The sequence below is a fragment of the Lutra lutra genome, chromosome 2 (assembly GCF_902655055.1).
Source record: "Lutra lutra chromosome 2, mLutLut1.2, whole genome shotgun sequence".
Classification (NCBI taxonomy): Eukaryota; Metazoa; Chordata; class Mammalia; order Carnivora; family Mustelidae; genus Lutra; species Lutra lutra.
In genome coordinates this window covers 180,607,703-180,632,546 of record NC_062279.1, presented here as the reverse complement: position 1 = coordinate 180,632,546, position 24,844 = coordinate 180,607,703, and the positions used below count along the sequence as shown (strand labels likewise).

At 39.0% G+C, this 24,844-nt stretch overlaps 1 protein-coding gene across 2 annotated transcripts in view; it reads left to right on the top strand.

The window, feature by feature from the left end:
* Window positions 1-1,411: 1,411 nt before the first annotated feature.
* The window catches only part of GABRA2 (gamma-aminobutyric acid type A receptor subunit alpha2), a 124,333-nt gene continuing 100,900 nt past the window's right edge, over window positions 1,412-24,844 (top strand). Inside the window, exons 1-3 of one of the 2 annotated variants that reach the window (XM_047719213.1) lie at window positions 1,412-1,893; window positions 2,946-3,023; window positions 5,564-5,679. In XM_047719213.1, the coding sequence (XP_047575169.1) occupies window positions 2,953-3,023; window positions 5,564-5,679 (187 nt within the window). In that variant the 5' untranslated portion in view covers window positions 1,412-1,893; window positions 2,946-2,952. The remainder of the gene's footprint in view (window positions 1,894-2,945; window positions 3,024-5,563; window positions 5,680-24,844) is intronic. The other variant, XM_047719212.1, reaches the window with a different exon arrangement.

Genomic DNA, 24,844 nt, shown 5'->3' with positions numbered 1-24,844 from the left:
AATATTAATGATGGAGAAGGCTGGGTGGTGTTCCATTCTTCACAGAGCCAGCTAAATAGGAAAGCAAATGTTTGTTTAGGTTGTAGCATATTAAATGCTCATTCAAAAAGTGGTGATTAATAGGTTAAAAAGAACAGCTTGAAATATTTACAATGTAAAGGTTTTACTCTCCTCACATAATCTTCAGAGCAAAGCTAAAATTTACTGTAGATTAGCAATGTCTGTTGTTATGAAAACTGTACCATCTAGAAAAAACATCTGAATTTTTGGTTCATAACTAACGAAATTGAAGTGTTTGGCACATGTTGACTCTGAATGTAATATGAGAAAAACATATCAGCATACTTATCTACCCCCCCTTTTAAGTGTCTAACATATTTAACAACTTCTTGAAGAGATAAACACCCTCTCTGCCTTGCCTTAGTAGGGTGTGCATAACATTCTGTCTTATGTGCAATACAAAAAGGAAAATGTCTTTCTCTCTTTTTTCTTCTCTTTTTCTGTTCAAGTTGCACGTTTGGATTTTATCGCCTCAGATAAAACAGAAGAGAAATGAGACAGATCAAACACAATACTGAAAGTATACTATGGGAATGGAATTACAACAGGTCCTTTTACCAGCAAAAACCTTATAGGGGGGAAACCTCAAACCCTGCTAGACTACATCTCCTCTCTGCGCATCCCCCGCCCCTTAGCCTCTCCCCAAGAATTGCAGAGGTAGTAGAAGTACAGAATGTACCTTTTTTGCTGGGGTGGGGTGGGGTGGGTGCGGGGGCGTGGAATGTAAACTTTTTTAGAGCTTTGTTGATTGAGTTTGATCATCACGTAGGGAGGACGCCCGTGAAAAGATGTTGGGAAAAAGAATTGCCCAGAATGAGCCGGAGGTTTCCCAAAGTGCATAATCTGCAAATGGACTTTACTGACCCGCTGGAGGGAGGTCTCCAGCCTTCAGAGCATTGAGGGGAAATGGGTCCTGATTGCAGAAGTGTGAAGGAATGAGTGGTATATCAAGACGGCTCAGGAAATCAAAGAAACTTCCTGCTGTCTGACTCCACGCAACATGCGCTGAACTTGATCCTGCGTGGATGCGCTGATGACTAAGTAGAGGCTGATTAGAGTCCCCTGGTCCTCCAGCGGGAGTGGTACCTCTTTACCTCTGCCCAGCAGCCACGTCGCTCCGGAGCCAGGGGATGTTGTGGGGCGGGCGGCAGGGCGAGGTCCCTGGGATCTAGGGCGTCACACACACTCTGCGTTCCCGACTCCGCACCAACACCCACTGGCAGCTCCCCCCCCCACCCCGCCCCAGGAACCTCGGGTCCTCGGGGGAGCCCCGGCGGGTGGGCTCCGGGGCGGCGCGTGGGCTCCGCTCCTCCGGCGGGGCGTGGGCGCGGGGAGCAGCGCTCGGGGCGCGCCGGGGAGCTTGCCGCCGCCGGAGGCTGTGCCGCTGCAGGTGCCCGACGCGGGGCGGGTTGTTACCCCGGATCCCGGCGGGTGTGGGGGTCCCTGCGGTCCCGGGAACCTCGTTAGCCCTCCTCCCGGGCCTGGCTCCTCCTCCTCCAGGCGTGCGGCTCGTGCCCGCCACAGCCTGCGCGCACCGCGCCTCGGCTCGCGTCCCCCCACCCCGCCCGCTCCTGCCAACGCTTCCCCTCCTCCTCTTCCTCCTCCTCCGCCCATCAGCGCCACTACGGACGCCTGTGCCTCCATCTACTCCTCGCACGGCGGCCGCCGCTCTCCGCGCTCCCCTCCGGCTGCCACCAGCCCATCGCTCCCCGCTTGCTCGGCTGCTGCAGTCGCTCTCTCTCACTCGCGCTCTCTCTCGCTCTCCCTCAAGTTTCCAGTCTGCTCAGATCAGGGCACAGGGAAGAAAATACGCGATTCTGCTTGCTGTTTCAGGTAAGGTCGCACACGTCGGTCCCAGCAGGGACCCCCTCCCGTTTGCCTTTGCCTCCGGGGCATGCCTCGTCTCCCCCGCCCCACTCTCCCATGCTCCCTGTAACCCGGGAGGGTCAGGTCTCCTACTCCTCCCCGGCACATTTTATAAAAAATAATTTCGATACTCCTCACCAGAAGCTTATCTGCAACTACAGTAAGAGCCGAGGCGGACGGTCGCGCGGCCGGCAGGCAGGCAACGCGTTAGCCTGGCTCTGTTGCAGTCTTCAACTTTGCACCCTGAGCTCGCCGCTGCCTGCCGGCCGCGGCTGGATCCGGGAGCCTCGCGCCCCTGCTCCGGCTGTGGTCCTCGGCTCCGAACAGCTGTCAAACGCGTCGTTTCGCAGCGGTTGATCCCAACCCGGCAGCCTCCAAGACGTGGTCTTGGGCAAACTGTGCCGGGGCAGGAAGGGAGGTTCTTTTCTTTTCTTTTCTATTATTTTAGAGGGAGGGAAGAAGGGAAGACGTGAGGACCGCAGCACACTGTGATGAAAAGAATAATGGAAAAAGTGGGCTGGCCGCCCCTGGCTTTTCCCGCTGGGGTTGCGGGGGTGGTCTTGGCAGCGGAGGTTGTGGCACCAAGTACCCATCTCTCCTCCCCCTTTGCACTCTCCCCTCTGACCCATTCTTTTCTGTAGCTCTTATGACAGTTCAGGGTCCCGCGTGTTGTTATTACGTGTGTGTGAGCACAAAACAGTTTGCTGACGATGGGGCTGGGGAAGTTCCTGGCAGAGCAAAGTCTGATTATTTGGTCATCTTGCTGTCAAGAGAGGAAAAAAAGAAAGAAAGAAAGAAAGAGGAAGAAAGAAAGAAAGAAAGAGAAAAAGACAAGACAACCCCTCCCCACCCCCTCCGCTCTCACCCCCTATCATCACACCCTACACTTGCTCCGTTGGAATAATTCTATAGCCTTAACTCCAATTCTCAGTTTAATTGACATTCTTTGGGGCTATTTGGATGGTGGAACTGAATGTCATTTTAAGTGTATTTTATTTTTCTTCCATGGCTTTACAAAGAGCGGCAATGAAGACGAAATTAAATAGCTACAACGTGCAGTTGCTCCTTCTTGTTTTCTTGGTGTGGGACCCAGCCAGGTGAGACATTTATTTATTGTATTCCACTTTTTGAATTCAGGGTAAACGGTGTGTTTCTTGAATGCTATCAGTGCTGAGGTAGCCTTTGAGAAGCTGAAGTATTTTGAAGAGTCAATTCCAATGAAAAGAGGTTGTATCAGGAAATTGAACTATGGAGTGGCAGAGGCTGTAAAAAGTTCACTGCTTCTTGTTTTTAGTGATACAATATGAAAGTGATCAGAAACATTTTCTTAAAAAGAAAAGAAAATCTGCAAAAAAAAAAAAAGACATCTTTTGAATTGCATATTCTTGCAAGGAATTGAAGTGGTTAAGTTATAATAACACCAAGATTCAGTAAAATAGCCAACAGTTTTTCTTTAAGCCAAACGGAAAAGCACAAGTAAAATGATTTGATTAGTTAATTTATTTTTTCTTCCTTCTTTCTTTTCTTCTTTCTTTCTTTCACCTTTTTTTTTAATGGTCTTGACTCTTTTGGTCAACATAGAAAACCCAAAGGATGTGCGAGTTTTTAACCTCTAGGTGGAGGTAGTATACAACTTCACAATCACAATAAAACAAAAGCTTGATTTATTAATCAACTCCTCATATTATTGATTTAGAGATCTTTTATTTCTAAAATGGTTACTGCCATAAACAGTACTTATTTTAAACATGTAACTAATTTTGTTTTGCCTATGTTCTACAAACATGACATTAATTTTTATTGCTTTCAATAACATCATCTTAAATATATTCTTTTCTGATTTTTATCATCACTGGGTATTTTTTATTTACTGTCTAAATTTAGGATATGATTTTCAAAATATCAGAGGACTTGAAATGTAAGAGTTATAAGAATGTTCATGTAACCATTCCTTTAAAAAATAATGTCTTTATTATATTTATTTCCTTTTTAATTTTTCATTTTCCTATCCAAGTAATTGTCAAAGTATGAAAATACTTTCTAGAATTAAGAAGAAATCTCTTCATAAGGCTTGTTTTTAATTGGAAAATAGCTCCTTATTTAACATCTTAATATTGAATTTAGAAAAAGAATATGACATGTGATAAAATAACACTTTTCATTGAAAACCTCTATGTGGAACTTTATGATTAATGTAATTATTGGTTTTAAAATTAGCTTAAGGTAATATAGAAACTTTTGATGCTGGAGTTTTGGTGAACTAATTTCCTTACATAATTTTTAAATGTTTACCTTTATACCAGTGTTCTAATGTTTTCTCTGTCCTCAAGACAATATTTGTTTGAAGTTGGTTACCAATTTTTTTAATGTATCATGACTATTTTTATTTACTAGCTATGTAGTGATTTAAATGCAAATGGACTCTGTCAGTGATATTTTATACACTACACCTTGAATGCAATTACGTATAATCTTTGATTTGAAAGGAGTGAACACACCATGGCCAGTTAATAATCATCGAAGATCCTCAGTGCTTAACCATATTTCCCTCTACTAGTTTTCTGTTCTATATTTGACCAGTAATGCTCATGCCAGTATTTTATTCTATTATATAAATGATTCTTTTTTTGGGCCAGTAATTTAAATCTCTGAATCATTCTAGGGGGGGAAAATGGCAGTGAAAAGGGACATTCTGTTTTATGCATCCAGTTGCTTCTGCACCAAATTGCTGGATGTCACAAAATCAGGTCTCTGGCTTTCTGATGGAGAAATAATGGAGAAAATCACTGTTTCTAACCCTTTTCTGGCGATATTTTAAGACCATTTGTTCTTTCCGCAAATTTGTCACACACACACACACACAAAAGTAGCGAGGCATTTTAATTTTTAGGCAATCCCTGTCGATCTCCTCAGAGACCAGTCAGGAGGGGTACTCCTCCAAGGCTCTCTGCAGCCCTGTGTGTGTGTGTGTGTTCCTGTTCCTTTCAGAGCCCACCTCCACCGCCTGGCTACCGCGAAGCCTGGAATACAGCCAGTGGAGTTTCCCTGATGTCTATATTGCACTTGGCCATTGGGTGGAGGTATACCCAAAGTAAGAAAGTAATCTTGGTTTAAAAGAGAAAAATGACATAAAGGGGAAAAAAAAGGCATTTATGAGGAAGATAGAGAAATTTTCTGCCTCCGAGGAGGTGATTTATTTTCCAATTAATATTCAGAGCACTGAAGTATTATTTTAGGAATCATTTTGGTTATTGTACCTTTCTTAATGCAGAATAATAGTACTAATAGTGTCTGCATGTAGTCATCTACAGTCATATTCTAGGGGATGACTTTTAGAAAAAAACATGAATATTCTACACCAAATGCTAAGTGATAGAAACCTAAAATAATTTTGACATCAAACTTTCTGATAATCTAGTATTTAGTGTCCATTTTCAACAGCACGTTTATCTCCTCCACAGGTACGCTGGTATTTATAGAAGTGATAAAAGGAGAAAAGGGGTGACCCTAATAACTTAGAGAGACTTAAAATTCAAACCAAGCAAGAAAAGCATGTTGACACTTGTACAACACACATATGTATATGTGAATGTGTGTGTGTATGTATATATATCAGTTTGTAAAATTATCTGTTTAGGTTGGTGCTGGCTAACATCCAAGAAGATGAGGCTAAAAATAACATTACCATCTTTACAAGAATTCTAGACAGACTTCTGGATGGTTACGATAATCGGCTTAGACCAGGACTGGGAGGTAAAAGTAGTTTTACTTTTTTTAAACTCTCACAAAATAATGCTTTTAAATGTCAGGGGTAAAGTTCATATTCTAATACATTTTATATATGAATGCATGTATTAAAAATCGTAAATAGTAGTAAGTTATGTGAAGTAAATATTATCTGGGAATCCTTTTATGCACATACAAGGTATTTAACATATTTTTTAAGAATGCCTAAAGTCATATAGAGTCCAGACTTCCTGCATGAAAAGTTCTTAAATTAGTTTATTTCTAATAGCTAAGTTTTTCAAACTTAAAGTACATTTAAATGAAACATTACTGGGAAGCTATGCTTGTATAGTATCTTCATATTTTACAGATGCCTATTTTCACAGCAGTATACGTAAGAAGAATTAAGAAACATTAAAAAACACATCTGGCTTGCATTTCAGCAAATACACAGTTTAGGATTTTATGATGATATTTCTTTACACATACATATGATATTTCTAAAATGTAGCACTGGTTTGGCATTCTTGAAAATTTCAAAGACATTTTAGCTATATATTAGCTGTACACCTATATTTATTGGACTGTGACATAGTTTGATTTCAAATTTAAATACTGATTTTCAACTCAGAAAAGAAAATCTGTCTTTATCTATGAAGAATTAGCCTTGGCTAAAATGTTAGTTTTTTTAATGTGTTAAATTTTAATTATCCTCTAATTATCCTTAGCTAGGTAAGGAGATTAGGTGAAGGCAAAGTAGATGTATAATTCCTAAAGGATTCTGAATCAAAATATTATTACTCATCAATTATAACAGGAGCTATATATCTCCATACACACATTTATCACATGTATGTTATACTTATTTGGATGTTTAGTTTAACCATTTATTAAAAATTAAGAAAAAATAGTTGAACAATTGATACTAATCAAAGATTTATATAGTTAGGCTATTACTGGCAATTTCATAATATGAAATTGCTGATAAAGATGTGCATTGAGGGACGCCTGGGTGGCTCAGTTGGTTAAGCAGCTGCCTTCGGCTCAGGTCATGATCCCAGCGTCCTGGGGTCGAGTCCCACATCGGGCTCCTTGCTTGGCGGGGAGCCTGCTTCTCCCTCTGCTCTGCCTGCCATTCTGTCTGCCTGTGCTCGCTCGCTCTCCTCTCTCTCTGACAAATAAATAAAATCTTTAAAAAAAAAAAAAAAGATGTGCATTGACTAAATGCCTAGACGTTTATGTAAATACTTTCTTTGAAAAATGTAGGTGGTGGTTAATGCTATGTATATTTGCCATTGTATAGTTTGGAGAGTCCAGGAGTCAGAAAAAGTCAGAAAAGACCCAACTTGCTAAATAATATGCCATTTAATGCTGTTTTTACTAGAATCCCTGAGAGTTATCTCTCACTTTAAAAGAAGTACAGGGAGCAGTAATACTCAGAAATATGGCCCATTGTATCATTCAGAGCAAAGTCAATTGTTTAATACACACTTAGTTTTCTGAAAGGAAAAACTAAAAGAAAAATAATATTTCTTTAGTAGTTAATATTTCTAAAGAGCATGAATATAAGGAATCACACTCAATGTTAGCATATGACAATGAGCTATTGCCACACTTACATGGTAGAAGTATGCCCAGCACACATCTGTCATAATTCATGATGGTGGTTTAAGAGGTAGATTGCTGTAAGGCAGATATTTTTCCTAAATCATAGATTTTATTTCTTAAAATAAATAATATACTGTCAAAAATCTTAATATTTGAGGTAGACCTTGGGTTCTGTATCTGTGAGTTTTTAGAAGAAATATCTACACTGTGGGTGTGGGGCCAGGAGGGGTAGAATCTGCCTGTTTCAGGACGTGGGTCTTGCTAGTTAGCGCTCATATTTCTTTTGTGATATCTCCTGCATTCCTTTTTACTTCCATTGTCACCACTCAAATATGGACCCTTGTCGCTCTATTATTTGGGTTAAATGGCTCTTCTTGTTTCGTGTCTTCCTTCTCCATTCCTTCTCTGATATTGTACACTTGTTAATATTTCCCAATCAGATTAGTTTTCTTTTATTCTTTTTTTTTTTTGAAGATTTTATTTATTTATTTAACAGACAGAGATCACAAGTAGGCAGGGAGGCAGGCAGAGAAGAGAGGAGAAAACAAGCTCCCCGTGGAGTAGAGAGCCCGATGTGGGGCTCGATCCCAGGACCCTGGGATCATGACCTGAGCCGAAGGCAGAGGCTTTAACCCACTGAGCCACCCAGGCGACCGTTTTCTTTTATTCTTACAATGCTTTCCACATACCCTTCTCTCTTCTTGATCATGTACCTTCAGTGTACCTTCATGTACCTTCATGTACCTTCATGTACCTTCAATGTACCTTGAATGGCTCTTTGCCTTCGGTAGGTGGCAGGAATAGAAGAAGGAATACAGGCCTTGGAGGCAGATAAATCTAGGTGGAATTTCACTTCCATCCACACACAAAGCTGTGTCTTGGCCAGATAATTTCTATTTCCTTTCATTTAAAGCGGTCATCGTATATCTACCTTTCTGCGTTATAGGGTTGTTGAGAGGATTATAGAAACAAAAAGTGTGCATGAAACTGGTGCCACGTAGTAGCGATTCAGTAAAAATCGAGTTCCTCCCTCTTCCCTTAGAGTCCTAATTTTCCAGTCGAGGTTTTCTCCGTTCTATTTCCCGGACTTCGTTTCTATTTTGTCTCTCATTCATCCTGTACTTCAATCGCATTTGTTCACTTTCTCTTGATAATCTATTCCTATCTGCTCCCTCGGCCTTGGGTCCAATTATTTCCTCTCACTGGAAGTATTTTTCTCATCCTCTCTGATGATCGAAACCTTTCTTTTTCTATAAAGACCACCTCAACCCTGGTCCTCTAGTAAAGATCTTTCTTAACTGAATTGAAGCACCCAGATTCAATTTTCTCTCTGTTGAATTTCTCCAGCAGTTGTTGGCTCTGTATCTCATTTGGAACTTGTTATGTGCTGGCTTGGATTATTTATTATCTTTTTGTGTGTCCCTTGTTACCTTAACAAGATTGTAAACTCGTTGAGGCAAGATATTGTATCATAAATCTTCTGTGCTCTCAGCAGCTACGTATCGATTTGCATATTGGGGCTATCAAATAAATGTTGATTGGTTGCTTAACTTTTCTAGGACCAGTTAATCATCTGAAAAATGGGGCCATTCATATTTAGCTGACCTTTTAGTTAGAATTGTTGAGGTGATGTGTCAGGCACCATGCTGCTGGATAGTAGTGTGTCTTAGTGAAGACCTACCTAACTTTAGGTTTCGGAGATTGAGGTAAAATTCCAGCTTTGGTACCCAGCAGTCATAGGACCTTTAAATAGTCAGCCTCTCTGCGTCCACAGCTGTCACCTATAAAGTGTGATGACTCCTACTATTCTTAAAACATTTGGTGAATATGAAATACTATAATATATGCAAAGAACTTAGAACAGCGACTGGCATATAGTAGAGAGCTAATAAATAACGATACCTGGAAGACTTTCAAAAACTTTCTAAATGTACTGTTGTAAATTTAAATAATTATGATTACTTCTGCATCCCAAAATCTTAGCCTACGTGTTCATATGTCATTTCAAATAGAAAGCCCAAGGAAATTACTTGCCTCATTATGTCCCAGAAATTAAAAAGAAGGAAAAAATGCATTTGATCCCATTTTAATATATCAAGCTGAACATCTCTGTTGATGAAAGATCTGGATAATTTAATCTCAATTATTATTTTCTTTCCTTTATAACTTTAATGTAAATGAGTATGTAGAAAAGAGCAATCAGTTTTGGACTCTGAGTTAGAAAAATTGTTTTTTTGGGGGTGCCTGGGTGGCTCAGTGGGTTAAAGCCTCTGCCTTCGGCTCAGGTCATGATCCCAGGGTCCTGGGATCGAGCCCCGCATGGGGCTCTCTGCTCAGTGGGGAGCCTGCTTCCTCCTCCTTTCTCTCTCTGCCTGCCTCTCTGCCTACTTGTGATCTCTCTCTCTCTGTCAAATAAATAAAATCTTTAAAAAAAAAAAGGAAAAAGAAAAATTGTTCTTTTCACCTGGCTCTACCACTACTAGATTTTATCCGTAGCCAAGTTACTCAGGCATTCTCACCCTTGGTATTTTCTTTGGGAAAATGGCAATAATCATATTTTATCTTGAAAGGAGGATGACAAATTGAGATTCATATATATGAGAAGGATTATACAATACACTGAGTGATAAAATTTTAAGATATTTTATGATTAATAATAGTGTCTCTTTAAAATTTAAGTTAACATCATGCCACTCAACTGCTCAAAATTCTGCAGTCATTCCTACTTCATTCAGAATAAAAATCATGTTCCTTGTGGTGGTCTCCAAGGCCCTGCATGGTCTGTCTCCTTATTCTTTGACCTCACCTCACATAACCCACCTTCTTGCTAACACTGCTGCAGTCACATTGGCTTCCTTTCTGTTCTTTGAACGCACCAGGATACTCTTTAGGGCTTTTTTCCAGGCTGTTCCCTCTTCCCTGGGTGTCATTTGACCTCACCTTCTCAATGAGGCCTACCTTGACCAACCAGGTAAATACTATAATCTATCTGCCTCTTAATAATTCTGATCCCACTTACACAGTTTCATTTTTTTTCTTTTTTTTCTTAGTACTTAGTATCCTTTAATATCTAAGATAATTTATTTCTTTATCACTATTATGTTGATTGCTTACTTGTGTCTCTTTTTTGCTAGAATGTAGGCTCATTGAAGTCAGGGATTGGTGTCTGTTTTGTTGCTCGATTGACTGATGCATCGTTTATCCCAAGCATCTAGAATAGTACCTTGCAATAGTAAGCTCCCAGATCTTTCTGGATTGAATTATAATTTATTCCTTTATATTATTTTATTTTATTTTATTTTATTTATTTTTACTGTACTATCATGAAAAGAGTTGACTATAGAACTTAACCTGATCCTTTAATCAGTGGAGCAGTTATCATTTAATTAAAACACTGGCCTTCCACTGTTAGCATCAGCGTATTTTAGGCTGACATCTTGGTGAATTAGAGCTATTATTACACCAGTTACTCAAATCCTGACTTAATGTCAGCTGTGATTCTGCCTTGAACTGTGTGATTTGGGGTGATTCATTTATCCTATCTGTGACTTAATTTACTCATCTGTGAAGTGGCAGGAGAGGATCAACTTATTCTATTTATATTTCACAAGGATATATTGAGGTTAAAGTAAATTAAAATTCTTGAGAAAGCATAATGGGACATGCAATTGATAAGTGTTAGTATTGTCAGGAATATGAAGAAAATTCTTCCAGAAGAACATCTTAGGAGGTAGTGCTCTTTGAAAACATGCCAGGAAAATACTGGTAGGTCTTGTGCATTTGGTAGGCTTCCTTCTTGGTGAGCCTGGAAACCTGAGATGGGCTTGTCCTGATATGTTATCTACCAAGACCATGCATTTAGATTAGCTAGAACTAATAACTGAATTAATTTTTCCTCTTGTCTTCATTTTAGTCATTAGAGCTAACAACTTGGAGACCACACATGGGTTTTTATATTCCTTAGGAGGCTTTCAAATTATTAACTGAATAAAAAGAGCAGCATTTGTTTTTTGGACCAATTTTATGGGGTCATTGGAAAAACGAATGTGTAGACAGGCCTCATACATTTATGACAGCTAACATCCACAATGCTCAACAGTGACAACTATTAGAAATGACAAGCCTTGGTATCTAAATTATAGATTCAATCTGGAAAATCTAGATTGAGTACCATGCTTAACTACATTTGGAAAAGCTGTTTTGAGGAGGTTGTCCAGATAGATTTTTTTTTCCTTCCATGCTCTTGTTTTATACTCTGAAACCTTGAAGAAACTTTATGCTTCAAACCATGAAAAATGTGATGTCAGATCATAGGCTTAAGGTCTGAGGGTCAGTTTCCAACTTTGCTCTTAGATGTTTACCTTCAGGCTGTAGAGAGATGGATGACAACACATTTCTATGAATTGCACGACTCTCAAATTTATAAAAATAAAACAGGCTATTCAGTGGGATAAATTAATATAGAAAAATCTGATCTCTTCCACAACCTAAGGGGAATTCTGACCTCAAAATAACATCATATTACTTTCTAAAGTAATGCCTGAGATCAGGGCCTCTGGATACCATCCCCTTTGGGTTTGAATTCTGCTGCCGCCATATGATAACTACAAAACTTTCATCATGCTACTCAATTTCTCCTTGCTTTGGTTTCTTTATTTGTAAAATGGGAGTAAAAATATGTGACTTATTGGTTTTCTGGGGATTTAAATTTTTTTTTTTTTTGGGGGGGGACATCTAAATCCTTTGGATAGTGTATGGCAAGCAGAGTAGGGACTCCATACATGTAAGTGTTAATGCTATAGCTATTAAATGCAGTAGCAATAAAATGCAGTAGAAAGTACCATCCAGTGTTTCACTTCATGTGTAAAAGCTTTGACTTCTTAAAAAATGATAAATTTGTAGTACACATAACCCAGTTTTATTTTTTTTTTAAAATTTACTTATTTATTTGAAATAGAGGGAAAGAGAAAGAAGGAGCATGGAGGAGGGGCAGAGGGAGAGGGAGAGAAAGAACTTTAAGCAGAGTCCATGCTGAGCGGGGAGCCTGACTCGGGGCTTGATCTCAGGACCCTTGAGATTATGACCTGAGCTGAGACCAAGAGGATGCTTAACTGACTGCACCACCCAGGGGCCCCCACATAACCCTGTTTCAAAGAAAGGAGAGGTTGTATATTCCTTAGGCAGTCAGTATCATTTTGTGGACACCCCTTTTTATATGTACAGAATCTCTGGAAACAAAGCCGGTCACAAAAGAAGTATGACATATGTGTCGCTCTTTGTAATTATTACCATGACGTAATAATGTGGCGTCGTCAGTTCATGGTAGTAAATTAGCCTGTAGGAGAAAAGATCTAGTTACAGAATTAAACCTTACTATGTGATATTAATAGTGATTTTAGCGACATAAAACCAAAAGTGTGTCCATCAACCTTCCCTGGGATTGGGCTAGATATGTGAATGTCAAAAACTGGGTCTTGCAGCCACGGGGTATGGGTCCAATGCTTGATAGTGTGTTTTGAGGTGACAGGTGAGGGAGACATTGGGACTGAAAGAAAACAGGAACAATAGTGTGAAATCTCTACATAGAATTGGAAGGAGGGAAGGGAAAATGTGTGTGGCAAGATGAACAGGAAAAGAGAGATTGAATGTTAAGAAGTTCTGGTCTCAGATAGAGGCAGAGTCAACTCCAGGTCTACAGCCTCCCCTTCTCTGTAAAGCTGTGACGTTTGGCATTCTGCTTCTCTTTCAGCAGCTGCGGTTGGGGCTGATGTTCCCAGAGAGGCCTGAGGCAGATGAGAATATCCCCCATTCCTTCCTGACTCAGCCTTCTGGGGTTCCCTACAGAGTCTGGTGTAGGATAACCTTTAGAATAAGCTGTAGTTGGCAAACGAAGATTTCAGAGCCTTTTTATGCTCCTGGCCACCATGTTCTCCACCCATTTGAGTTTGCCTAAAGATCACAGGGAAAGCTGCATCTGATTATTTCACGAGTGAGAAAATGCAAGTAAGTTGCGGAGATTTCACACGGGTGTGCCGAAGTGCTTTTGATAAAAGTGTCAAGGGTCATTATCATTTGTCACTTCCTGTCTATTTAAAATTACTTTGTGGGAGGCACAAAAGGTAAAAGGCAGAAAGGGGAGGCTAGAGACTCTGGGTCTGACCTCCAAAAATCAGTTCCTTTAGTTTTGTCTGGGGCCTGTTGGATTTCTCTCTCTCTTCTTGAAATAATATGGACTTCATCCCAGTGTGTGCTAGCTTAAGCTAGAAGCATGGTAACGTTAGGTACAGTTTTCTGGATTCTTTTTAATATTTTGAGGCAAGACTAAAGGATGTCCTAGCATTTCTGCACACCCTCTCTAACGCTGTGTTGCTTGTTCACTGCCCATCAGAGAACGGCATTAAGACAGGCTCTTTAGCTTGAGGTAGTTTTGCAGAATTCTTTCTCGGTTTGCTATTTGAACTAGGAAAATAGCTTGTGATTTATTTTATGGGAAAGGCAGACTGCATACATGGCAGCAAGGGTATGCATTAGAGTAGATGGTGACACTTTCTTCACAAACAGCATCTCTCCAGCAGAATTCAAGATGACATCACTGAAAGGCATGACCAAGAGAATACTACTCATGTTTTCATAAACCAATGCTAATGCTTTGTTTTCACCTTAAAACATACTTGGTTAGCTTTTTTTTTTTTTCTCTCAACCACTGCTTCTAGAAAAGCATTGCCCTCAGTCATATTCTGAGGGATTATTATTTTTGCTTTTTCAGGCACAAGCATGCCTCACTCACTGTGTTTTCCTCACTAGCATTTAAGCTCAGGTGCAATCGGCGTTTCTCTTTTTACCTCCTTAACACAGTGGATAAATTGGACCATAGGCATGACGGATCCATTTGTTTCAGTGTTATTTTTTGATTGCTACAGCTCAATCATATTGTAGAAATCTATATTGGTAGTGGAGATGGCCAAGTGAACAGCTTGGCCAGTCAGCAATTCATTACTTTTCAATGTGTTAACAGGGAAAGAGTCAAATTAAATTATTCTCGTATTCTGTTTCTTAACACATGTCTATTGAAGGCTTATGATGTGCCAGGCATTCTGCAGGATATAAAGATATACAGGATGCAATATTGGTTTCTGGTGGTTGAAGTCCCTCGGAGGACAGATAAGATAGATACACTATGATTCTCAAAATAACTTGAAATAATGCAACATGTGTTCCATTATAAGAACATGCTCTTGAAGTTTAGAGAAGAATTCATGTTTCTTGTACCACATAACTGGAGTTGGCCAAGTTCTGTATCTATAATCATGGTTCCGTGTATTCAACTATTTCTTATTAAGGGCCAACTATTTGCTGAGTCTTATTTTAAATTCTGAAAATATTTTGATGACTAAGACCCGGACTTTGCAGAAATTCATATCACACCATATTTTAGTTCTTTCTGGCTTTCAAGTGGCCTAGACATGGCTTTTTTTTTTTTTTTCTTTCCCTTCTTAATTAAAAATACCGTATAACCACCCTGTGTTTTCTTTATTGAACATTATTGATTATTTTTTCTCATAGTGGGAAGAGTGATTTTGGATATATTTACTGTCAGGCTGAGAATTTTATCTGTAGAGGAATATAACATCCAGAGAGCATGTCTTTTTGGGTGTGTAGCAGAAGGTTGTTGTGTTAAAGGCATTTACGTTAAGAGTAGCATTCTCGGAGGTAGGAAGGTAAGTGTTAATTCCAGTTAAAACTTCTAGACATTTCTCAGTTCTCTTTTTAAAGAAAATTATTTTTGCCTTATTTTAATTTCTTTTGAGCTGGAGATGAGTTAAATAATAACAAGACATTCCTTGTGAAATAAAATAAATAAATTATGTGATATGTAATGTAATGAGTATTAAGTTTATTTATTTTGAATTTTTAATAGTCTTAACACCATACAGAACACTGAAAACTTGTTTGTAACTTGAAATACCTCATCCCTTGAGGTACAGATCTTATCATTTAAAAATAATGTATAAGAATAAAATTAATGTTTAAATCTAAACATACTTTATATAGAAGTTCATCATCTTAGGAATATCACTTGAGATGTAAATACCTCAAATTCTCCATAGTTTTTTGCATTTTAAGAAACTTTGATTAAATAGTAGTTTTGATATCTTTGTATGTTTTTATTATACTTTTTCAAAAAATTGCAAAAACTGCATAGAAATATGAGTCCATCTCCATCTTAGTTTGACATAAGCTATGATGTCAATTTTTATTTTATCTTTCTTAGGTGTCTTCTTATTTATTTCAATATTATTATTTCAATGCTTAAAACATGTTAAAACAAAAGTATTCACATAAAATTTTAAAAAAAAGTATGCTGTCCTAAAAACATCATTTTAGAAAGTGTCTTTATTAGCCATTTGGGATGCTAGGTTTTTTTTTTTGTTTGTTTGTTTGTTTGTTTTTTTCCTGGGAATGAATGCCAAATGTAGCATAAAGATTGTTCCAGGAGCATGTATGCTGACATTCTTTCTCCTTAAACGTATCTCAATATTCTTGGAGGATGTGTTTAGTTAGGGGATTGTTAATTTGATTTAAAACACAATAAAAGTAAAAGTATGGCTCTTTTTCTGATATAGTACCCACAGGAAAAATGTATGTCAAAAAGAAGATACTGCTATTTCAGCTATTTTCTGGAGATGGTTAGTAAATTGTAACAGATTTCAGGGATATTTCAGGATATGATATAATGAGGAGTACAATTGGATTTTGTGTCTGAACAGAAGAGTAGAGTTATGTCACAGGATTAAAGAAGGTTGAAGAGAGGATAAGAATTATAAATGTTTTTTCATAGCATTCCCAAACCTGTATTTAGATTATGTTTCATGGGGATACCTACAGTATTTCAGTAAGTATTAGGGAGACATTTGGCTTTTATTAAAAAGGTAAAAGGGTTGGGTGCTTTTAGAATGGTATGTGTTACAAGCTTTCCAGGACAGAAAAGATCTCCGGACTTGAAATGGAGGAGTGATTTGGAGAGAAAGAGGAATGTCATGGGGGGGTTTTGGAAAAGGATGAAGAAATAAAAAATAAAAAAGGGAGAGGTCCACTTTACCTCTAATTACTCATAAGAAGATTTTAGCTTTAGAAGCAGAAGATGCTGAGTTACTATTTAGATATTTGGGTTGGAGAGTCCAAATGTATTCAATTATATGAACTCTTCAGAAGCCTTTACAATAAAAATTAAGCAAATCAGCCGTAGTCAGAAAATTAGGGTAAATGGAACAAATTCATTTTTGTTATCACGATTACATAAACACTCCAGTTTCTCAAGAAAGAAAACAGTGGGATAAAATGCCAGCCGGGTTTACATGGAAGATTAAAGTTTGGGTACCAAGAGAGAGGAAGGCTTAATTAAAAGAAAATGGAATCTCAAGGCTGGTGTTCAGGTTGGGTAGAGGGGAATATGGTAGGGTAGATTTAATTAGTTATCTAGGGCATGTAAGAGGATAATCACTGAAGCAAAAAAAAAAAAAAAAAAAAAGATGTGAGGCTGATGACTGTGCTTTGTAGAATGGAATAAGAATCATCCAACAGATACAGGAGGAAGAGAAACTAAAGACCCTTAAGAAAGGAAGTGAGGTGACTTGAGGTGATGAAAATGTCATAAAGGAACGGGAGTGAATGTAGAGCCATTTTAAAGGAAGTCATCGTTGGAGCATTCCTGGGAGAACAGTAAGTCCCTTGATAGCTAAAAATTAAAGCTAAGTATCCTTTCATCGTCTTGAGTAGCTTCTGCCTTAATAATGATAACAGAATTGCAGGATCAAAGATAACTAACAAGAAACTATATATAGAACCACATGATTAGTAGTGCTTATATTAAAGCATGTCGGCATTTAAAATAGATTAAATGTAAAAAAATGACTCATTATTCTTTAAACATACAAAATCGAGTCATAGTGTCTAAATTCTTTTTTTTTTTAAGATTTTTTTTTTTAATTTATTTATTTGACAGAGAGAAATCACAAGTAGGCAGAGAGGCAGGCAGAGAGAGAGAGGAGGAAGCAGGCTTCCTGCCGAGCAGAGAGCCCGATGTGGGGCTCGAACCCAGGACCTGGGATCATGACCTGAGCCAAAGGCAGCGGCTTAACCCACTGAGCCACCCAGGCGCCCCCATAGTGTCTGAATTCTTAAAGGACCAGGAAGATAAAGTAGTGAGAGTATTTCTGTAGCAGAATTCTTTTCAACATCCCTTCTTTCAAGGTTCCCAGATAATCTGAAGGGCTCTTGAAGGTGTTTTTTTTTCCGCTACCACCAAACTGATGGTATGACTCATAACTTCAGTGGGCAGGGTGGGTCATTTAGGATTTACATTATTATCTGTGAAATAGGGGGGGCTGATGAAAGTCCCATGGGACCCAGCTGCTGACTTAGAGATGCATACATTTAGATGGTGTTCCGCTTGTTACACTGCTGCTGCCTTTGTCGCTCTCCTTTGCTGCCACGCCCGATCTAGACTTTGTCATTTTTGCTGGCAGCTTCTAATATAGGCATACTCTCAGACATCTGATTACCACCAGGTGCAGAGAGCAGTTGCAGTTCCTGCTTTGGAATAGCTGGGAGGTTAAGCCAAACCTATCAGCAGATAAGGAAAGTGGGCAGGTGCACGTTTAAGTGAGTGGATATGAAAGTTAGTGGGGCGGAAAGCAGATGTCTCTTCAGATCCTTTCCTTTTAGGGAACTGTGTTGTCATCTGTCATTTCTATAATTTTATCCACTTGGTCTGAGAGGGTGGTCTCACACTTTACCCACTTCTGTTTGAAGACATTAGAAGAAGATACAGTAATGCCAAGTGGCTTTTTATAGTGCAATTTTGGTGCCATTTGGAAATATAGGAGGGAGCAAGCATTGGAATAAAACGATAAAACGTAGGTAAAAGAATATTTATCATAGCCTATATCTGTTAGGGATGTGTTTGTCAGAAACGAACAGAAAAACCCATTGACAGTGACTTCACTGGGAGTCAGTTTTTCTTGCAAAAAAAAAAAAAAAGGAAAAAAAAAAGGTCTGTAGGTAGGTGGCTTCACATGAAGACTAAGCTTTTAAGTGATGGCATCCAAAACTTAAGGAACCCAGACTTTTTGTTTTTCCACTTCCTCTTCCTTAGCATTAGCTTCTGTCCTGCTGTCACCTCACCATCCCAATATGGCTGCTGCAGCTCCGGCTATCCTGTCCACGGTAAAGGCCGGAATAAATAAAAGGAAGGGATGGCACTAGCTCTGTTTATTCCTTTTATTAGAAAAATAAACCTTCCCAGCTCTTGCAGCTGATTTCCACATTTATCTCTGTAGCAATTTCAAACTTAGGAGAGCATCTGGGAAAATTGGAGATCTATTAGAAGGAAGATGCGTTTGATATTCTGTAAGCTCTTAGCAATGCCAGTCACATCTACTGATGCTAATAGAAAAATTACTTAATCTCTTTGTGCCTCAATTTCCTGCTCTGTAAAATGGAAAACATTAGTTCCAATGGTTAGTTGATTCATCTGAAGTACTTAAAATTTTAATTTGCATATGAATAACCCTGGTTAGTGATGCGTGTCAAAATGTAGATTTTGATGCTGTCTGTGAGTCTGGAGCTCAGGATGCTGCCTTTGTAATAAGCCCCCAGGTGATATCAATGTTGCTGGTCCTTGGAGTACGCTTTTGAATAGCCAGGAGGTAAACTTAGCTAAGGCTACCATATTATACAAGCTTTAGGGGCCTCTGTAAAAAATATAATGCAATGGAGAGGTTCTTTGCTCAGTAAATGCTGCTGTTGTTATTATTATTACTACTACTACCACTACCACTATTAGTCATGGTTTACTCTGACAATCAATTAGGAATTCATCATTTCTATTTCTTTTTTTTTTTTTAAGATTTTATTTATTTATTTGACAGAGAGAGAGACAGCAGGAGAGGGAACACAAGCAGGGAGAATTGGAGAGGGAGAAGCAGGCTTCCCACTGAGCAGGGAGCCAGATCAATCAATGGATCCCAGGACCCTGGGATCATGACCTGAGCTGGAAGCAGATGCTTAAGGACTGAACCACCCAGGGACCCCCATAATTTCTCTTCATAAAGGTTGTGATAATAAACCTCATTTTATCAGAACATAATCATAGACAAATTTATTCTTTATGACATGCTTTTACAACATTGCTAGTATATATTAGTTTGACCATTAATTCCTATGACTATGCTGCATATTATTAAGTATAATTTCTTTAGTTATCAGCACACTATAATTCTACCATATTCTGTAAATAAGAACATATTCCTGTTTAATTGAAAACAACTGATCTCTGACAATTCTACGGTGGTATTTGAACTCTGCTTGATTAAAATGTGTTGGGTATAGCAGCTCTTACTAGTTGTGGCAAAAATAATATTGACGTGAAGGTTGTAAACTAAGGTAGTATAAATAATTGATTATAAAAAATAAATTTAATCCTTAAATATAGTATTGTGGTAAATAAAATTTTTTCATGTGTGTAATCTCCAGGGTAGAAAAATAATAGAGCTCTCTTCTTGTCGGATTTTCTATTTAAGATGCTTCAAAATTTTCTTTTTGGACAGATGAAAAATGTGATTTCCTTTAAAACGTATTATACATAGTTTGTATTTGAGTGCCTGCCAGAGACCAGATTATAATCCTGGAGGAACCTAAATTCTTAAATAACTGATTCTATTTTAATTTTAAAAGACACTAAGAGGGAAAAGGCTTTTGCTATGATCGGGGAGGCTGTGATGGCAAGGCAGTATATAAAAGCATGAAAACCACCATTTATATATGAAAAACCCCTTTATTTTTATAAAAACTCTATGACCTTGAGCAAGCCAGTTAACATCTCAGTGCCTCAGTTTCTAAAACACGAAGAGGAGGAGACTGTAGCTAAGACCTGCGATGTCCCTTCCATCTAAAATTTCTCTCATCTTTTGTGGCGTGTTTCAAAGCAAATAGAGTAGAAAATAAGGTTCTTGGAACAGAAATCTAAAAGCAATTTTTTCTTCATTGTGGAGAAATAGGCAGAGTGTGGGCTTGAATACGAGCAAGCAGAATAAGGCGACTAACCCTCTGAAGTCTGGCCTGCCAAGGAACGTACAAAGGCTGTTTGGTCTTCCCACCGCCAGCAATTAGGAGTTTGTACAAAACTAGGTAGTTCCATTGCATGAAAATTTCAATTAAGAGCTTCTCTTAAAGCTGTGTAAGGTTTGATTAAGAAGTGATTGCTACAGTGAGGCGGTGATAAATGTACAAAACTATATGGACCAAAATCAGCGTTTATGTTCCTAAACATTGCTCTCTACTCTCTGTATAGGTGATATGAACGGCAGCATCTGTTCAAAGCCTACCCTCTGTGACTTCTCCGCTCTGCTTGATATTATAGATCTACCCCCTCTTGAAACTCACTCCTGTTCGCTGGGTCTTGGTCTTTCCCCCTCTTCTTTATCTATCTCATTCTTTGGTTTCTCTTCATCTTCTCTTTTCTTAAATATCCTCCCCCCTGCAGCTTCTGTACTTTCTTTCTTTCTTTCTTTTTTTTTTTAAAGATTTTATTTATTTATTTGACAGACAGAGATCACAAGTAGGCAGAGAGGCAGGCAGAGAGAGAGAGGAAGGGAAGCAGGCTCTCTGCGGAGCAGAGAGCCCGATGCGGGGCTCGATCCCAGGACCCTGAGACCATGACCTGAGCTGAAGGCAGAGGCTTAACCCACTGAAACACCCAGGCGCCCCCTGTACTTTCAACACTTACCGCTTACCGCTTATCACCTTAATGATTTTCTCAGAACAATCTCATTCAGTTCCTTATCCTCAAATATTGACCCATATGCAGAATATCTCTGGTCCTGAAGCTGTTCTCTGACGTGGATTTGCTTGTCATTGACCACATGAACTCCCTTCTCTGACCACCCACAGCTTTCAGGAGCAAGTCCAGGCCACTTAAGGTAGTCTCTCCAGACTCTGGCCTCTTCTCACTTTTCTCTACTCATTTCTTGCTACAAATCATTACCTTTCACCGAATGGTTTAGATCAACTCACTTTGTCTCAGTTTTTATTTTTATAGTGCATTTGGCTTTTGTTAGTCTTTATAGAGGCTTTTGCTTCTATTGAGGACATGGGTTATCCTTTCTTCAGTTTCTAGCTCAGATGTCACTACTTTCTAGATGCCCTTTAGTGTGTGTGTGTGCACACGTACGTTTCTGTGGAACACATCATCCATTACTACATTTGGCATAACATGAGTGTAGTGTTTTGTAACTCTGTGTTCCATCTGTAGGGATCTAAGATCTCTATAGGCAGAGATCGGTGACTTCTTGTCTCTGGTTCTAGCCCCAGTATCACGTGTAGGAGGTAGGTTAGTAATCGTCATACCTGTTGAATAGATGACAAATTAATGATGAACTGTATCCTTTCACATATGAATTTCTTACACTTCCAGAAACTAAATTCATAATTTTATCACCTGAAGTTGCTTTTCATCTTGTGGTTCATAATGGAGTTCATATTTGTCAATCTACAAGGGCTAAAAATCCATTGAAAAAGGTTTTTCAAATTCCCCTTACTTTTTTCCAGTTTACGACTCTAATTCTGCCATCCTCTAATACGTAGATAACAACCAATGGATTGGTTTGTTTTTTGGTTTAAAAAAAATAACTTAAGGCATTTAGAAATCAGGACATTTCCAATAAAAAAATGTGGATTTCTATCTTCTCCTTTAAAAATTGCTGTTCTGGTGAACCCAGGCTGGAACTGATGACTGAAATTGAAATATAAATTGAATTGACGATAGCAGTTAAAACTAAGTCTTCTAAAGGGAGGAGGTAGAGATCTCATTTAGTTCATATCACTCAGTCAGGTTACCTACTCAGCCAGTAAATAATATGCTGTCCACTACCGCCCCCCACTCTCCACCCCCCCTCCCCAGCAAAACACTTGCATGTGCAAAGCCCTATCCTATTTTCTATATTGCCAGATTTTTATTTTTTAGTTAAATTTCATTATGCAATTCTTTTGCTCAACAGTCTTCAATGATTTTCCTTTTTCTCACTTTCCAGAACACAATCTCCAGCCTGTATAACAGAAATCAGAATAAAGGGACCCAAATTCTATTACTACCTTGGGCAGGTCAAATAAAAAAAATGAGTTGAGGGGCACCTGGGTGGCTCAGTGGGTTAAAGCCTCTGCCTTTAGCTCAGGTCATGATCCCAGAGTCCTTGGATCGAGCCCCGCATCATGTTCTCTGCTCAGCAGGGAGCCTGCTTCCTCCCCTCTCTCTCTCTCTCTCTGGCTGCTTCTCTGCCTACTTAAATAAATCTTAAAAAAAAAAAAAAAATGAGTTGACATTATGGAGACATGACCTGAGGCATGGATATGCTTTGTGCTAAGGCGGTTGAGTTTTTATCTGATTACTGCCATATGAGTGTTTGAGATAAGAGTTGCCTGATATTCCAATTATTTTTCAAAAGTGGAAATACTGATTCTTATGAGAAGTTTCTTAATTTTTAAAGGCCAACCAATTCTAATTCAAATAAGAACAAACCAAATCTTGTGCATCCTGAACAAAACACACCTGAGTATTACTATTATAGGTTTGGGTCCCAAACCAAGATATTTTATAAAGGTTATGAAGGGGGGCGCCTGGTTTGCTCAGTGGGTTAAAGCCTCTGCCTTCCGCTCAGGATATGATCCCAGGGTCCTGGGGCGGAGCCCCGCATTGGGCTCTCTGCTCAGCGGGAAGCCTGCTTCTCTTCCTCTCTCTCTCTGCCCGCCTCTCTGCCTACTGGTGATCTCTGTCTGTCAAATAAATAAATAAAATCTTTAAAAAAAAAGGTTAAAAAAAGGTTATGAAGGAATCAATTGGGGAATTTGTTAAATACAAATTTAACTGATCCTTAGAAATTTGGTCGGCTTTGGTTTGGGACCAGGAATTTGCATTTCATCAAATGTTCTTGATTCTGATGCAAGTGTCTGTTTGGATTCACTGGATGGAATCATGTGTCTTTGGGTTTCTGCTTAAAAATGACGGTGTCTTCTTCCATTCTCTCATAGTACTTTATTTGTGTCCTTTTAGTTAAAAGTGAGAAATCAGTGTGTGTAGTAAGATCAGTCTGTAACCAGATGAGTCTGGTAGCATTTTCCTCAATAACTTCAAAGAGGGGCTCTTTGCCTTACTCTTTTGAGCTAGCTGTTTCATCGGGTCAGAGACCTAGGTTTGTTTCTTAAATGAATTAGTCTGAATTAACTGGCTGATGCTGTGCTAACAACTCTTGGCTTAAAACATCAAGTTTTAGTTCTCTCTCATTTATCTTGCTTATGACCCAACACTGTCCACTGAGGGTGGATGGGTCTGTCGGGGTTGGGCTTTCCTGTACATCATTCTTATTTAAGGTCTCAGGCTGGTGGATTTCCACCATTTGAAATATTGCTGGTTACTATGTCAGGGAAAGGACACATGGTCCGAAGCACAGTGTTCCTTAAATACTATGTCACCTCGGCTCCGATTCTTTGCTCAAAGGAAGGTATATAGAAGTGCTTAACTTCCAGGGTGAGGGGAAGTACAACTCAGAAGTACACTTGGAGAAGGAGACTTGGCAGCTTAATGACTACCATAATTAGCCAGAAATACCTTTTTCTAGGGTGCAGCTCATCTTCAGTAGTGACAGCTAATACACCATTTGGTGGCACAGGTCATATCTTGTTTTGAGATATATAATCCATGAACTGTGTTTTGTATATCACATATGTAGCATGTTTATTAGTTAAGTGTTATGCTTTTTTTTTTTTTTTTGACAAATGGACTTGATATACCTTCAGAGCCTTTCCTAGCTCCCAGGAATAAAGAACTTTGCCACTTGGGCTGCAAAACCATAGCCTGCAATGCAGGTATTGAAGAGTAGATCATCTTTGAAGTGTTAGCCTGAAATCTCAAGCCTCTGTGACAGTAATTGCCAGGGAAAGTGGAATTAAATGAACGAGCAGCAGAAGCCACGTCCTTCTCGTTCATTCCTGTGGCCTCAGTGGCGGGCATAGTACCTAGAATTCATTATTTGTCAATGACTAGGTGAATCCAACACTCCTATACATAAAAATACATAGAGCCTTCCTTAGGACAGCTACTGATTTGGGGTTCTCCCATACATTGTAGGCATTTAACAATCAGTTTTACCTTTAAATTTTAGTGATTCAGAACTTGTGACATCCTTTACAATGAGTCATCTTTCTCAGAAACAAGGTTGATTGATATATGGGATATATAGTGGCTGGGCTGAATGTGGAAGTCAGTAACACATAAAATTAGAGCCACTAGGATGGGCTTGGACTTAATACAGGAAAATAGACGAATGTACCTGGCACTGCCTTCTAACACTGAAACAAAAGCTCAGGGTGGGGGGTGGGGGGTGGGGGGGTACAGTTGCATAGGATAGAAATAAAACACAAAATGACAGAAATGCATTTCAAAAGCTTGAGGAGCCTAAGTCTAAAAAAATTTTTTTTTTATGTTGAGGTTATGCAAAATCATTATTAACTTCAAGCAATCTATTTAAATTTC